At 42.6% G+C, this 17,746-nt stretch overlaps 1 protein-coding gene across 3 annotated transcripts in view; it reads left to right on the forward strand.

The window, feature by feature from the left end:
* The window catches only part of NDNF (neuron derived neurotrophic factor), a 41,030-nt gene that overhangs the window by 13,447 nt on the left and 9,837 nt on the right, over window positions 1-17,746 (forward strand). For all 3 annotated transcript variants that reach the window (XR_012498250.1, XM_074338554.1, XM_074338555.1), the window contains exons 2-3: window positions 12,528-12,716; window positions 17,485-17,609. Coding sequence is in view for 2 of the 3 variants with exons in the window: in XM_074338554.1 (XP_074194655.1) it covers window positions 12,529-12,716; window positions 17,485-17,609 (313 nt within the window). In the remaining variant the exon portion in view is untranslated. The remainder of the gene's footprint in view (window positions 1-12,527; window positions 12,717-17,484; window positions 17,610-17,746) is intronic.

Here is a 17,746-nt window from a genome sequence, read left to right on the forward strand (position 1 = left end):
CAGTGCAAAGGTTTTGTCAGGAAACCTTCATTTCCTGAGGTCCCACCGCCTTCTCTGTAGTGTGGTGCCAGCCAGTAGCCAGGCTGCAGCCTCCACCCCCTTTCTGTCTGCTAAGGGGCCTCCAAGCACCACTGTCACTGCCCACCCAGCACCCCTGGGCTCAGCACTGGCCACTTGTTCCTCACCTGATGGAATGTCACGGCCTCAGTGAGTCAGGGCCTGTCTTCATTCCCCTTGGCTTGCCAGGGTGTCCCCCTTGGTGGCTGAGGGTCACAGTGAACACCCAGGTGAGTCAGATGCCCAGATGCGAAGCCAGGTAGACCAAATGGGTACTTCCTCGCGGTCTTCCCTCAGTTTCCTCATCTGTGAAGAGCCCCTTCCAATCCCAATACTCTGTGGCTCTCCATGCAAGTCCCTGCTGAATTGGCACTTCCTCAGAGGGGCCCTCCTGCCCCTAAGCTGGAAGGGCTCCTTTACCCCAATCTCCTTCTACCTCTGCCTGTTTCAGCTTCATAAGGAATGTTCTCTGGAATCCCTACAGTGTTCACGCACTCGCCATCTCTTACCCATGGAAGTTTGCGCTTCCCAAGCACAGCACCACCCCGACTGCCTGTTTGCTGCCATGTTTCCAGGCCCCAGGCAGCGCGCCCTGTAAATCTCTCTGGAACCAGCCAATGACCTCTGCAATCCTTCACACCTGCCGTTTTAGCAGACGTTTCTGTTGTCACTGCCTGTTGATGAGTGCCGCCTTTACTGCATCACTAGAAGCTGGATTACGAAAGATTTCTTCGAACAAGATTTGGTGGAAGCCGCAGCCCATGTGTTCAGCAGACACAGATGGCAGAATTATCAAAGCAATTTTTTTTTCAAAGCAATTTTTAAAACCAGATCTGTCATAAGAACAGGACTATCTTTGAATCTGAATAATTTAAGTACTGGTGTTGTTCATATGTGGTTTTGTTAGTTTGTGAGTAGAACAATAAAAACCTCTTGAATTTTGAGGTCCCTTTAAGAAGGTAGTAGGTATTACCTGAGACAGATGGGAAGTCAATGCAAGTTCACGGTTGTTGCTGATGGATAAGCAGAGACACTGATCGTTCTTTAGAATCTTGTGCTGCGGCTACAGTATTCTGTTTAAACCTTAGTTTTAGCCTCGCTATCACAAGACCAGTAATGATCTCAGTTCAGAAGATGTGCTGGTTATTCAGGTCGGTCCGTTGATCAGTCAGTATTTAGTGACCATGATGATTACAAAATGTCTGAAAAGATGGCTGATTTTTCTCCTTTAGAGTATTAGACTTCGCAGCTTGGTGACTGTCCCAATGACCCCGTCCTCTAGCCTGTGTTCCTTGCCCGGCACTGAGCTCACTGCCCCTCGCCTTGCCCACGCCTGAGAGCCCACGTCATTGTCACATCAGCCACTCCTTCACGATCCCTCCCTCGACAGGGCTGCTCTCCAGTACAGAGCCTGGTAGCGCCAGTTCTGGGCAGACGTGGGTTCACAGGGCATTCGTAAATTTCACGTGGCCTATCCTTCTGGACACAGCTTAGGAAGAGTCCTGGTCACTTCTATCAGATGACAATGCTTTCTTTTCAGATTTTCTTCATTACTGCCATGTCTGTCTCTCTTGGCTCCCTGCTCACCATAAGCAAACCCTGACCCGAACTAAAATACGCATATGGCTTCAGACTTCTTCCTCCTCCAGGTACTTTCAACAAATGAGCAGGCCTCAGATATTATGCATCTTTCACTTGAAATAGAAGTTCCACGAAACAACTCCGTGTGTGTGTGTGTGTGTGTGAGTGAGTGTGTGTGCATTTATCACCTTTCCCCAGCATATCTCATCTACCTTCCCTATATCCAGCAGATCTCATTTCCCACCATGACAACTGAAATCAATATTTTTGTTTTTCAACCCACATGACTTTCTATTTCCCACCGTAGTGTGTACTCCTTTACATTTCTCGTAACACGAAGGGAATGCCTTCCTCTGTTCCAATACCTTATGTAAGTAAGAATTAGCTTTTAAAAACTGCATCTAAGATGGCCAGCAATTTATAAATTCCTTGATGCCACCTGGAAAGTCTACTTGACTAATTCCATTTCTCTCAGATTCCTCTGTCTCTTCGTTACTTACGTTTTGTCATTTTATTGTACCAGTGTTCCTATAATCAAGGTGTGATCTCTGACACCTCTATTTTCCTCACTTCCTGCCTCTAACCCACCTGCGCATTCTGGTGAGTGTAAAACACACCTGAAATCTGCTTTCCTCTCCATCCCTTCCACGGACTGGAAGCATCGCTTGTCTGCCGTGGGCAACCACAGTAGCCTTCATCTAATCTTTTCACCTTTGCAGAGATGAGATTAATTCTTGCTTTTATGTTATCCCTTTCCTAAAATCCATTTTCTACACAATAGAGTTATTCCTCGAAAACATGGATGAAGACGTGGTCCTGGGCTGCTGAGAGGGCTTTCCATCCCACTCAGAAGAGAACACAAACTCCTTCGTGTGGTGTGTAGAGCTCCACGGATGTGCCTTTTCCCCACTCTGCTCTAGGCTAACATCCTTTCTGGTCATCATACCCAAGCCTAGGGCCACAAGCTGCTTCTCTGTCTGGAACGCTCTTCCCCTGGCGTTTGTTTCACTGGCTTCCTCTTGTTCATATCTCAGAGTCAATGTCATTTCCTCCAAGAAGCCTTCTCGAAATGTTCCATCTACAGTAACCACACTTTCAAACAGGCCTGATTTGATTCTCTGCACAGCAGTGGATAGCCGCCAGTGGTGTTTTCTTGTGTGTACCTATCTGTGCACGGTCTGTCATCCCCACTGGAGCGTTGCTTCATGACATCTCCGTGGGCCTTAGAAGAGTCCCTGGTATGTAGCAAGGACACCTTATATGTGGAATAAAAAAATCAGTGAATGAGTGAATATACTGACATTATTGGAGTCTGTTGCCTGGGTATGTAATTTTTGTCTTTATAAGTAGATTATAAATTGCTAGGGTATTTCTTTTTAGCCTTCACGTCACCCAGTTCAATTTGGAGTGTACGGTCAGTGCTTGGAAAATCCTTATTCTCTCGATATTCAGCTCTTTTGACCTTATTTAGTCTTTTGGTATCTTAAGGACTCTATGGAATATCTTACTGAAAATTTCCCTTCCTGGCTAAAATAACTATGAAAATATGAAAGCAATAGCTGACATGCTATAGTCTTAACCCCCAGCAAGTCTACAGCTCACCACTAGAGTCTCAATGATTATTTCCAAGGGGATTAGAACTGGGTTTACTCACTTACCGAAAGTCATGTTGGTTTTCTTCGGTGCTCTCACCAGTGTGGCAAAGCTTCTCCCAGGATTACCTACAACTTCTCCCAGGATTGCCTTCCTCTTTTCTGACACCTTCTGCAAGTAAGAATTAGCTTTTAAAAACATGAAGAACTGAGTGGACGCTTTTCCATAAAAGGAGGCTGGGTTTTCACCACTTCTGTTCTTAGTCTGTTGTTTCTTGTCTTAGAACTAGATAGAGAGGGTGTTAGATAAATTATGGTGTGTATCCTGGAGGAAATTAGTTTCTATCTTATGCTACCAGCTTTCATAAGAGACATGTGAGGTCTAACAATTAAGTTCGCGAACACATTCTAGAAAAAGTGCTACATACGAGTATGAACTAACCCTTGCCCTCAAGGTTCCCAACTGCAGGGCACATTGGAGAACATGGGGGCAAGAAGTCACCCATGCAGATCGTTCTCCTGACCACAGCAGGGGTTCTTGACTCTCAGTCTGTGATTTGCCCACTGAGCCATGGGGTGGGAAAAGAGACGGAGTGACATAGAGATCTGTCTGTAGGAAATCCTTGTTCTCGCCTCCGTAGTTCTTCCCCTGTGGTCATGGGGCAGGACTTGAAACTTTAGGGCCCAGGAATTGCTGGGAAACCTAGCTGGCAAAACCATTAGACAACCATCTTTGAGCTTTCTAAGTTTCCCCATCCTGTTAAAGGTAGATTTTGCTTTTCTGAGCCTTCACAATTATTAATAGTTCCCTGCAGATGTCTCTTATCTCGGTACGCGAGTTTTCCTTCCTCACTTCGTCCTAGAGCACACGTCTTGAGGAGACAGGGTGTCGTGTACGGCGGCACACCGCCCGCGCCTGCTCCACAGCGGTGCTCACTTCACCTTGTTTATCTCATGGATGCAGTGCGGCCTCCCACCGCCATCTCCCTTCCCCAAATCCAGTTCTTCCTCCTCCCCTCCTGCTTCCTCTCAGAGTCCTGCTCAGTTCTCACCGGCTCCTGGTGATTCTTCGACTCTGTGAAGCACATATCCGAGCTAACCTTTTCCTCTTGGTATGTGTTACCTTACACTACAGGGGACTTTTATGTGTAGTTAATGTCCCCTGAACTCGACTGTAAACAATGAGAGTCCATATTAAATATCTATACTTTCAGTGTATTTTAAGGCTCCTAGACACAGCAAGGACTTTTATTTGTTGACCAGGACGTTTCTCGTCCCACCTTCCAGGCTGACATGTGTTGGTTGCTAGGTGCCACTGGCGTGCTGCCACGCTCCATCTGAGCTAAATTTCAGTAGAGGGTGGGGTGTGCCATTTGTTAACTGCTTTGGGGGACACTGCACAGGAAGTCATTTTCATTTTGTTGCAGATCAACAGGAAATAAGGCTTAGTTGCCGAACTAAAGTAAGAAAAGCAACCAAGCATATTATTCCTCCCTGGGGGCTTTGCTTTTTCCAGGACTCGTTGGCTTCCCCTAAGACAGTGGAAGTTATCCACTCAGGTGCACAGACAGAGGAACTTTTCACAGGAGGAGGACATGCAGTATTTTGTTCCAGGATTACGTTGCGGTATCTTCTATACCACCTTTGAATTTATTATTCTAGCAACATTTTAGGATATCTACTCCTTCCTTTAATAAATAGGTCTGGCTTCCTGGATCAAAGACTACCCCTGACTCAAGTACATTTACTTTGGCCGTATCTGTGGTTCATTATTCTTTTTATTGGCATTAATGATGATGGGAATACAGGGTGACTAACCTTAAAGTCCGGGCCTCTTTCCGCTGGTTCTTATTCTGCAGGCTTGAGCATCTTTTACAATTGCAGTGCGCTCGCCTTCGCCCCACGGTGGACCACACACCCTGAGGGCCAGAGGGCAGGGGACGCAGAATGGAAAGTTTATTCAGATCTTTGGCATGTTTTAATTTTAATTTTACATTGATTTGTCTTACTAATTTCATTTCCTTCCAGGATGAGAGTTGGCAAGCATTTAGAGAAGTGGTAGAGGAGGTTAGAACCATTGCAGTTGCAATGCATGTGAAGACCTTAATCCATAGATTATTGGCATAATGAACTCTCAAACCCTTAATAATGGCGGTCCTCTGTAAAGACGGCCAGCACGTGGAGAGCTTCGGCCTGTGGGTTCTGTGCTTGCCGCTGGCTCTGCTTTGTTGGGCTGTAGACGTTGGCATATGGCAGCTGCACTCCACAGTGAGTGTGGAGCAGGAGTTCACCAGGCATATGCGGGAGACCCCTCCTTAGGGCAGATCTATCAGAAGCCCGTTACTGCCAGCTGCTTTACCCACCCTTTTCAAGTATAGAAACCTACCTAATCACAGTATGCACTATTTCCCTCAAATTTTCAACCACAGCAAATGATATTTCTGTGTCCATAAGAATGATCAACTAATTTCAGTTAAGATTTTCATTGTTTGCAAAAGACCACAAAACACAACAGTTTCTTGGAATTCACTTTTTCTGTGGTGGAGTTTCTGCCTGGAGGAAGGGACCCTGTACACGCAAGCTGGGCATTTTTAGTACTAGATCCCAGACTCGCAGAGCAGGTCCCAGCAGACACGGGGGTTCCTCGCATCAAGGTTACACTTTTCCTCTTACAACTAGATCAGATGCTTCAGATTCACAATCAGATGTGGCATGGCCGATTCAAACAGTAACAAGTGCCCTCGAGTTTAAAAAAATGGAAGTTAAAAGACTAAATATTTGCCCTTAAAAAACGAAAAGAAAATACCAGAAATCTCTGCGGCAAACCATTCCTTGAAATGATCCTCACCAAATTATAATCATGCATTTTCCAATCCCTGTAATTAAACATTAGATTTCATTTATTCCAGATGCATTTGCCTCAAGTAAATTCGGAATGCCTATCCTTCTTTTTGGTCATTATAAATCTATTTCCTGTTTGTAGCCTATAAATGACTGACTAGATATTTTGTAAGTGAATCTTAATGACACTATGCTTTTGTTTTAATTGTATACTTTGTGTGGCATATTTTTACTGATGACTGATCACATTGAGTTATATAACATGAAATGTCTAGAAGAGCTTGATGACAGTTTTTGTAAATATATTCACATGTTTCTGCAAGGATCTTGCAGGACCTTGGTGGTGGGTTTGTAGAGGGAAGGCAGGATTAGCTTTGATCATATTCTTCCCAGGTAGGTGAGAGCTGTTGGCTGCTCTGCTGAGGACTGCAGAGCGCTGAGGTAGGTCACAGAGCCTGGAATTCATGAGACACCTATTCAAAGAGCCTGGGACAGTTACATGAGAATCTGAAAGAACTTTTTATTTACCAGATTTGCAAATTCCTTGTATTAATGAGATAATATAAATAAACAGCAGTGTGTAAATATTAAAGGCAAGCTTTTTAGCAGTTGAAATACTTCCCTGCTCTTAAGATTCTCAGTTAGGACTTGTGGTGAATATAATTTAATTTATTTTTCATTTAATATACTGAAATTTAATATATTTTAAAATGTGTAATATAATTTTTAAAAAGTAAAAAGTAAACCATATTCATTTATCTATTATCATTGTTCACAGAATTTCAAATAATACATTTTTATTTTCCTAAGTGTAGCAGTGGATTAATCAAGACGGTAAACTGGCCGGCCGATCTTACGTAATTGAAGGTCCATTTGGCAAAGTGGGCCAGTAGTGGGGTTACGGCAGACACTGCAGGGCAACTGTGATTTGCTTTCAGGAGTATTGTGTTTTCCGTGGTCCTAGAGGTCATCCTGGGGGGTTAGTCGATACATTGGTACATTATTCAAGCTCCCTTTCTTTTTTTTTTCTTGCCTGCCATTGTACCATTTGACAATTGTCAAGCATTGCCACAGGTTTGTGGGGAAAGGCTATGCCAGGTCAGTCAAACTATCTATTTTAACTGCACTGAATGCTCCATAGAATACAAACCTCGAGTTAAAGCTGAAAGTCCTAGAATTGTTTGTGTGTTTTCAGTTGTGTATCAGCTGCTCTGCCCCTCCCCCTTGCGGGACAAGACAAATGCTTCCAGACGCTTCACTGGCATTTCTCTAACACGGGCCTAATTTATCCCCTGCATTCCATATGCCCCCACTTTCCCTGTGGGGTGGGGAGCAGAGAGGTGAGCCGAGAAAGTGACGAGATGAGTGGGAGAAACAGCCCCATTAGCACAGTCCCCAAACATGCAAAACAAAACCACCGTCCACTCCTTTTGAGCGGTAGTGTTTATCTGCTCTCCAGAAAGGGCGCAGCAAATATGAAAATAAAAGTGTACACGTAAAGTGTCTTCTTCTGGAACCACTGCTCATGTAACTTTATTCTAACACATCAACGAATTGGATTCATGTAATGTTTCTAAGTAGTTTGGCTTTAAGTGTGTGTGTGTGTGTGTGTGTGTGTGTGTGTGTGTGTGTGACATAAACAAATCATATTTAAAATTATTTAATTCTCAGTGCCCAAACCTCTCTCTTCGTAACTGTAGAACACGTGGTTAATCCTTGGACAATTATATTTCAAAATCAATTTCTCCATTTTACTCGAGGATACATTGGCATTCCAAAGGATACAACTAACTCACATCCACCAATAATCTAGATGATGGATCATCTAGATTAAAGAGTGAGGTGTATGAAGCCATTTTCCTTTTCTCGCTTCCGTCTTGATGGGGTCTGAAGGTATGTGCAACTATGAGGGAGTCGCCTGATGACGAGAACGCTACCAGGGTTTCAGGTTAGCGTCTATAGACCTGATTTAGCAGAACTTTGCAGTTGGAACAGTCAAAGTCAACTTTCTCAGTACTAGGACAACACCGCCTAGTTTTGCTTGACTGTGGATAATTGTGCAACCAAGTTGACTGACCTGCCTAGAGAAATGAAATGATTGGATTCATCTTAGCAACTTTCTACTTCTGTTGGAAGTAGATCTTGATTGTAAAAAGACAGCAAGATTTCTTGCTGTACAGATTCCCGATTTATCCACCAGATGCTCAAGACAGAAGAAACAATGCTGAAAGAAAGTTCTGAGAAATGTTACTTAATTTAAACTTTACATCTAGATAAGTTCTGGATACCTAAAAGTAACAAAAAGAATGAGAGGAAAAGTTATGCCATTAGAGGGCACTTTTGTAATCTTAGAAGAAAATTCTATTCTTATGGACTGGCTTACCCAAGGCTTATTCTTTAGAAGACATATTTTTAGTTATTTATTTAAAGGACTGATTATTAAGTTGAATGAAACAGAATGTTTTATTGGCAGGGAGAGAATCTATAAAATCTTAAAACTACCCTTTAAGCAATATCTAAGTAAAGATTTAAATTTGGATCATTGAATAGAAGTTGTAAAACTGTGCACAATATGTCTACATAATACTTTAAAAATACATTTCTTAAAGAAAATTCTGTCTGTTAGCTGATCGAATTGAATCAATGATTAACTTTCACTAATAACTAACTAAATTTTCCCCAACAAATAATGAATGTTATTAGATAACATTTTGGAAACTATAGTCCTACAGAATATGAAGTGCTGTGTATTGGGATTATACTAATTTTTCTTCCAGTTTTATTGAAATGTAATTGACATATATCACTGTATAAGTTTAAGGCATACAGCCTTAAACTATATGGTTTGACTTATGTATATTGTGAAATGATTACAATAGATTCAGCTAACGTCTATTTTTTCATATAAATACTATTAGAAGAAAATAAAAAAGGGGTCATACTAATTTTAAGCCTTCTATGAAAAGTGTCTGTTTTGCTCATAATTGATGCAGCAATTAAAATGGTTAAAATGGTTTCAGAGACAAAAGTGACCTGATAGAATTTTAGCTTGGCAAATCTGATATTTTTTATAAAGAAGGACAAGATACAGTTGAATCTGTTCCCTACTGATGGTAATTTAAATCAAACTATGTACCTGAACCAGTAATGTAGATAAGCTAGTACAATCATTTAATAAGTAAGCACTTGGTGTCAAGAACTGTGAGAAGTTTGGGATTTCACCCTCCTTGCAAGCTAGTAAGACAGTCTGCCATTATTTTCTATGCTCGAGGGCACAAGACTCGTGGGTCAAAGATAAAAGACTTTGGAGCTCAGGGCAATGGCAGAACCCACAGTATCATCTTCTCCCCCTGGCACCCTGACCCCCAACTCCACAGGGTGATGCAAAGAGGCCAGAGGGCAGTAGCTCATGTAGTGGAGCTTATTGCGAGAGAAGGGCCCCAAGCTTAGGGAACCCAGATATTTTATAATGGGTAGTGACCATGCCTGCTCTTGCTCCAGAGGCTTTATTGCCCAAGGCTGTTCACCACACAGACATCCTTGGAAAGGTAACCTCAACCAAAGGTAGTCAGTTCTTCTCCCAAGAGATGCAAAACCAGCACAGAGACCCATAGAGAACTGTCCCAACACTTACATCTGATGTGCGTGTTACCAAATGCTACCTTGCTAAGTCGCTGATTGGGGCATATATAATAATCATAGTTACAATATTTTTTAAAGTCACTCATGGTAAATAGTTCGTATTGTATTCACTCTGTGATCGTACTTGTCTAAGCCTCCGTTTGATCATTTTTGAAAGGAGAAAAATAGTAAGTGCCCACACCATAGTGTTGTTCTAGCATTCCACGAGATAATGTACGTAAAGCACTTAGAAGAGTGCCTGGCGTGCAGCATGTACACAGCACAATTTATTCATATTGTTGTTATTAACTCAAAATTCATATCTCATAATGAGCTGACTTAATAAAGAGAAGGTTCTTTCCATGGGCAGCAGAGGATGCCGGGAAAATTCCCACCACCCAGAACTAGCTAGCTCTAGCTCTGGGGCTGACCTACATATCCCTGATATCCTGCGGCACTGGGCAGCGTGGCCTGCTCAGTGGTGCAATGCAACTGACAGCTCCATGGGCAAACGTGGGGCCTAATGAGGCAAGGCTGCACTTAGTGGTTCTAGGGCAAATACGCCTGCGTATTTCACACTTTCTGCTGTGGCTCAATTTAAGTTCCTAATAAGTGTGGAAAGGCAAAATCTCACCTTTCCTAAAAAGGTATATTCTATTGTCTGGCTTCCTCTGCTCTCAGGAGGCAAAGTTTCAGGGATGCTCTTCCAAAGTAAACTGAGTATGTTTTATTGTGGTGAAATAATAAATATTTCTTAACAGGAGCAGCATATCAAATCCTATTCAGATTTTCCATTTCTGTGAGCTATAGGTGGGGGGCCTCAGAGGGGAGGGATTAAGGACCGGAGTGGAGGTCCCGCCCACTGTCAGCCACCATGTGTGTCCTATTTGTTCCCAGGTTCACTGACTTTTGAATTTGATCCATCTTTTGTAGATGTAACCCTTGTCTGCTGGTGGTGAGTCACATGCGCTCCCACTTACAGCCCCGACTTCCCTTGGATTTCACCTTGACAATCATCCGGGTAGCTGAGGGACAGGTTATTTAAGAAAATTGAAGGAAGCCTGGTCTTATTCCCAAACTATTACCTAGTTGGGAAGAGGAGATTAGTATTATTAGTCTCAGCGTCATCATTCGTTTTCAGAGTTTAGAGATCATCTATCCAAACTCTTCAGAAAATGACGGTCCAGAGTGGTTAAGTGAATTGCCTAAGATTATACATCTAGTTAGGAGCTGAACCTAAAAAGTCAAGTTTCTTAGCTCTCAGTCATGTTTTCTTTCAATTACAATGCAGTAGAGAGAAAAGACGGGAAACAAGTGCCTTTGGTGGGAAATTATTATGGCTTTCTTGAGAGGGATTAGAGTGGATAAATGTTTGGGCTCTGCAGTCATATCCCCCTGGATTTATATCCTCTCTCTGCTCATGTAAAAGGAGGTTTATTCTTGTACCTACTTCGCAAGGTTATTGTGAGGACTAAATGCAGTAATGCAGTGAGTGAACTTAGCACCATGTTTTGCACATAGTAACTCAAACACTACAAATACTTTGTATGGAAAACTGCAGAACACATAGAAGGAAAAACTGGAAAAAAGTTAAATGAACTTTTTGAGCAAGCTCACTGTGAAAAAAACTACCTTTTATACCTCATTATAAAAAAAAAAAGAAAAGCTTATGCCTTTCAAAAATATTTTTAGTTGTATGAATCTATTTCTGATAGTACTCAAAGAAAGATAAAATTAAAGTCAAGTGATGGTTTAAGTAGCAGTGACCTCAGAGCTATAGTGATAACTGCTGAGAAATGGAACTGGCTTTCACTTCATTTCAAATTACCACAAACACTGGCATTTGACTATCTCACTATTTAAAGTACTTGAATGGGAAAACACTGTCTTTCCTTAAATGTTTGAATTCTCTGATGTATGTTGTCAGAGATAAGGGGCAACAACTGATGTGGTTCTTTCTGTGAGGAAAAAGGCAGCCAAGCCTCAGAGGAAGCAGAGCCTTTCAGTAGCGCTCGCCTGTCTGAGGCTCCCCGTTGGGGACGTGGTGACACGTAGAAGGTGGTGTCATTGACAACATCCCTACAGCGATGTACACAGTGATCCATGACATGTAGGATCGTTGATGAAAGGCAATGACGAATGCCACAAACTGACCCAACTGCACACTAGTGTCCGGTGCTCTCCCTTGATCTGAGAGTGGGACTCCAAGCCCGTTTTCTAGTGCAGCAAAGGCGTCTGTATAAGGGTGTGTTGAAGAGTCTGGTAATCTATAAGAATTAGACATCGACAAATAACTCACCTTGTGACTTTGGACAAATTGCTTAACCTATGAAAAATTTAAACTTCATAGTCTCTAAAAATCTCTGATGTATGGAAATATGATTTGGGAAATAAGAATACCACAACTCATGTATAATGCTTAGTCAAATTTCAAGGGAGGATAAAAACAAAATTGTGCAGTGGTCATTTTCTGGCTCTCAGTGGGTCTCTGTGACTTCTGTTATGGATCAAGCTCTGGGACATTTATATACAGGTATCTACAATGGCCACATTGCCTTCCACCATTAGAAGTGGGATTTCCTCTCAACACCCAGGGAGGTTAATGCACCAGGAGTCCTTTCATACCAAAGTCTTTTGAATATCTGACATTCTAGTGAATTCGTTATCAACTCCATGAAATGCTTTGAAAAAAAAGTTGTTGTTTTCAACATCACGTGCGTGTATCCAAAATACCTAATATGGGTCTTTCTGTCAATACCTCAATGGTGTAGAAAATTGGCAACTTACCCACGTGTCTGCCTGCAGAACTGACATAAGCAATTGTTTGTCACACAGGATGGTTCCTCTCCAGTGGTGTCTGCTGTGGCTGCTCTTTCCACTCAGCTCATGGACCCAGAAGTTCCCCACTCGAGATGAGGAACTCTTTCAGATGCAGATCCGGGACAAGGCGTTTTTTCATGATTCATCGGTAATTCCAGATGGAGCTGAAATTAGCAGTTATCTCTTTAGAGACACACCTAAAAGGTACTCTCCCTATGGTACTTTCTTTATCAATGAGCTCATAAAGGATGCCTCCAGAAATGGAAGTCACCTTTTACACTGCGTTTAGATAATTTGCAATCGACCTTGGAGTAGCATTGCCTATTTTCTCTAAGTTGAGAAAAAAATGGCAGCACAATTTCTAATCCTTAAATACAGGCACTGTGGTTCTTGCTGATGGTGACCTCCTTTGAGGTGGAGAGGGTGATCCTTGCATTTCTTACATTTTGGAATGATTAGTTTCTTTTCTTCAGGACAGTAGGAAATTTCTAAGGACTCTCTAGGATTAAAATGATATTAATTGAATACATATGATTCTTGAAGGGTTTGCATTAAGTCTTCTAAGGGTAAAATTTCTTTGACCCATGTGATGAGATTCTGAGAGAATCAAACCAGTGATAAAAACTGACACTGCTCATCAACCTTCGTGCCAACATCAACAAATTGGGCTCACATGATGCTTCTAAATTTTATGACTTTAAAAAATTGCATATATTCTATGAATAAATAACTATGCACATGATGTATGTATCATAGAAACTAATTATATTTAAAGTTACTTACTTTGCAGTGCCCAAACCCCTCTCTACCATATTTCAAAAACCATTTCTCCTTTTAACCTGGGACACATTGACATTCCGGAGGATAAAACAATGTCACGTCATCAATAATCCCTTTTCCCAAGACTGAGGTACATCAGATCCTTAGGTCATCCTTCTCTCGTCACTCCAGTTTTGACAGCGATAATGGAAGGTGGTGCTCCCTCCTACTCCGTGGCCTAGTGTGTCACCATCTGGTCAGTGAAGCAGAGGAGGGGATTGGTTTTCCTGTCTTGACTGACATGCCCTATGGTTTGGCCATCATTTCAGCACTGCCTGAATGAAATTATTTGTTTGAATGCATGTAACAGATTAGGAACGGACTTTTCAGTAATATATGAAATAATTATGAATCGTTCAATGAAGACTAGGAGTGAAGGCACAAAATGCAAGGATGATGACCTTGGAAGAACTTGATATCCTACCATTTACTGAGGATAAGTCGATGAAAACAGGAAAGGACATAGGAGGCAAGCCCAGTAATTCAAATCAGTCTTAAATGTCAGCTGAATTCTTACCAGACACATCTTGCTTTTCATATTATTTTGTCTCTTGAAATTTGTCTTTAAAAATTATTGTGATTTCCCAAATGCACATGTGTGCTGCTTTGCAGTATACTTTAAATACAGCATTCCATGTTATGCACTCATGGCACTGAGTCAAATAAGTAGTTTAGCCTTGATCTTTCAGTCTCTTAAAAATTAAATAAGTTTTGAGCCTAAGAGTTGTCTTCAAAATTAGATTACATTTTTTTCTTTAAAACAACACGTTTTCATTACAAGACATTTCAAAACACCCAGCACATGCTCTTTCCTCCCTTCATTTTTATGTTTTCCATTTGTTTATTCTTTCTTTCTGTCTCTTCTTCCACAAATAATGACTGGGGGATTTTATACCTACATTTGGATGAAATTTTAAGTTACTTAGTTAAGATTTGTAACCAAAATAGAAACATCATTTCTAGGGGAGGCACACTTGGACATTGTTGAGATTACAACCAAAGATGAAGTTCCAGAAAAAGTTTAGCAGCAGCGAATAGCAAAAGACAACAAATTCATTAATTATTCTTATGTTTATCCATCAATCCCAAAGTCTGAGTGGTCCGTGGAGTGTGTATCCTTCAGCATTGGTGGTGATGGGCAGCGTGTTCATCACATTTCTGTCTCCCTCACTGGCCAGGGACCACGAGGGGCCCAGAGGTCACGTCCTGTCATCTCTGACGCTGCTGTCTTCCCAAGTGCTCCATGCACGGAGCACAGTAAATGCTTGTCAGATTGTTGAAGTTTATTCAGATGATCTTTTCCCCCTAATCTCACATGCTTCCTTGGAAAATGTTGACTTAGAGGGACTCCCTGCTGTTTTGTATGTGTAATGATTACTTGTGGAAATGCAAGCATCGTTTTATTTATTACTAGTTGCCTATGGCCTGTATTTAAGTTACTGAGACATAGTTGCTTCCCTTGGAAAAGAAACTACTTTCTTGTTTGAGATGAGAGTAGAAGGTAGTAGATAGACCTGCATATTGATGTCTGCTTCAGGGTGGGTTAGCTCTGCTACCCACGGATAAAACAAAACGTTTTCCATACTTCGTAACCTACGTGATTCCAAATCAAGTATTTTGTTGTGGCTATTTCTTCGTAGAGATTCTGTTGTGTTTATATGGTTAATATCTCCCATGCAACCTGGCCAAAGGAACAAAATTCTCCTCTCCAAAAATTAGACTGAATTGAAAAATTAAGCATCTGACACCCGTCTTTAAGGGCGCTTATGTTACATAAAGTTTCCATACAGTAAACAATTCAATCGTCTAATTATTTTGTCTGGGTGATTGTCTGACTTCACTGTTTTATGAACAAGTTCTTTTGGCTTTTATGGAGTCTTCACTTTATTTGTCCTCCCAGAGCCCTGTCTCCACCCTCCCCCTCCTAATTCACCTTTGAATAGTAAGGGGTGGGCATGTACATGTATTTCCATTCGTATTTGTTTCTTCACGTGGAGGCAGCCGCCGGTACAAGCTATCCTCAGGCTAGAACAATAAGGTTGGTGTTAGGATTCTCAGGTTCTAATCATTCATTTGGTAGTTCACGCATTAAAAAATGTCAAGTACCTACTACATGCAGAAATCTGTCCTAAGTGCTGGGAATACTATGACATGGAAAATGAACCCTAAGTGGCCTTTGTGCGGAAATGACATTAATCAAATCATAATATAAATATATAGTGACAAATTGCAATAAGTGCCCACAGGGACACTCTGAGGGTGTATTAGAGAACCTGACCCAGAAAGAGGAGTCAGAACAGGCACCCCTGCAGGAGCAGCACTGAAACATCTAAGGGCAAAGGCTGTGTTTTCGGCAGAGAAAAGAACGTCACAGTGGCCCTAAGATGGGATGGACCCTGGGAAACGAGGGACGCTCCATGTGGTTCGAGCCCAGAAAGCAAAACGGATGTGACACGGCAGTGAGGTCGGTGGCGGCCCCACCAGCGGGGAAGTTTCAGATTCTGCGAACAGTTAAGGACTTTTCCCCCAAAGCTAAATCTAAACCTATTCATTAATTCATCAACACATATTTATTGAGAATGTTTTTCATTTCTAAGTCTTCATCAGTGAACCAAATGCTCTGCCCTCTTAAAGCTTTCATTCTAGTTGGGGGAGATGGAAAAATTTTTAAAAAGTAAGCAAAGAAATACGTAATCTGCCAGAGAGTGATAAGTGCTTTGAAGAAAAATGAAGATGAGTAAAAAAGAGCTTCATGGGCGGGAGTTATATTTACATACGGGGTCAGAGGAGAGAGCTGCTGAAGTGACAGACGGTCAAGGTCAACAGCTGCAGGAAGAGCCTCTCAGGTGGGGGGACAGCAGTGCAGAGGCCCCGAGGCAGGACTGTGCCATGTGCGTTCCAAGGACAGCAAGGAACCGAGGGGAGTCGGTGGGGTGAGCTTCGAGGTTTGGTTGGGGACCCAAAATATTGCCAGTTCTGTGGCTCTTACTCGGAATGAAATGAGAAACTCTTGGAGGGATCTGGAGCAGGGAGAGTGCTGTGTTCTGACTTAGGTATACAAGCATCTCTCCCCCTGGAATTGGGGAAATAAACTACGGTCCACGTGGAAACGAGGAGACCAGTCGGGAAGCTATTGCAACGCTCAGGCAGGAAGTAGTGGTGGCTTGGACCAGGGTAACGAACAGTGGATCACAGTGATGGATTCTGGATGTATTGGAACGGTGAGCTAAACGTGTTGGCTGATTCAGCGTGGGTGGAGTGGAAGAGAAAGAACAAGTCAAGAATGACTCTAACATGCTTGTCCTGAGCAACTGCAAGGTAGGGGTGTCACTTACTGAGAAGAGACAGACGGCAGGAGAAGCTGATTTGGGGGCAAGAATCAGAAGTTTGGATTCGATACCTGAAGTTTTAAGTTCTCAGTAGTATCTAAGTGAGGATGGCAAAGAGATAGTCGTGTGTAAAAATTAGGGCAGAGGGCAGGCTGATGATGTAGACTGGGAGTTATCAACGTATCAGTGGTGGAGGCCATGAGCTTGGGGGAGGTCACAAGGTGTGAGCCTCGGCTGAAAAGAGGTGGGCAGGGACAGGCCCCTGCGTCAGTCCCGGCGGGAGGTAGAGCTTGGGGAGGTGAGAATGAACCACAGAGGAGACTGAGTCAGTAGAAAGCCATGCTGGTCAGTTTGGAGAGGGTGTTGTGTGGATACGGAGGAAACAGGAAGCGATGCCCGGGAGGTACCATCTGCAGGAGGTAAAACCTGCTGCTGCTTTGCCAAGGCACCAGCGAGCAGCTCTGGGCTTGCTAGGACTGAAGCCACTGTTCCCTCATTTGCAAGATTATAGGCTTTGAAAGACAATTACATGAAATCATCTAAGTTCAGAGTCAGAATGTATAGCGTTGTTATAGGTAGGTAATATTCTTATTCCCCTTAAAGAGTCTTCTGAGGCATCATGAAAAAATCTGAGGGAAAAGCACAGAGCAGAACGTTTTGATTTTTTTTAATTTGTTTTAAAATCACTAGGTCATTTATTTCAACAGAAAAGCTTAGTGACAGAGAAATATGTCTTTCCATGACTGACACACAGAGATCTTTCCTTTTTAAAAGTATTTCTCGAGTGGTGATGCTCTGGGTCTGAATGGTCCCCTTTCGCACAGGTACTTCTTTGTGGTTGAGGAAGATAACACGCCCCTGTCCGTCACAGTGACCCCCTGCGACGCACCCCTGGAGTGGCAGCTGAGCCTGCAGGAGCTGCCAGAGGATGCCAGCGGGGAGGGTTCAGGTGAGCAGCACGACAGGGCCTCCTGCCGGACCTCTGCAGGGAGGGCTGGAAGGCTTGTGAAGCACAGCCACCCACTGGAAGGGAAAAGCCACTGGATCCACGGGGGAAGCCGGACAGTTTGTGATGAATATGAGAGA

Source organism: Rhinolophus sinicus, linkage group LG07 (genome assembly GCF_036562045.2).
Source record: "Rhinolophus sinicus isolate RSC01 linkage group LG07, ASM3656204v1, whole genome shotgun sequence".
NCBI lineage: Eukaryota > Metazoa > Chordata > Mammalia > Chiroptera > Rhinolophidae > Rhinolophus > Rhinolophus sinicus.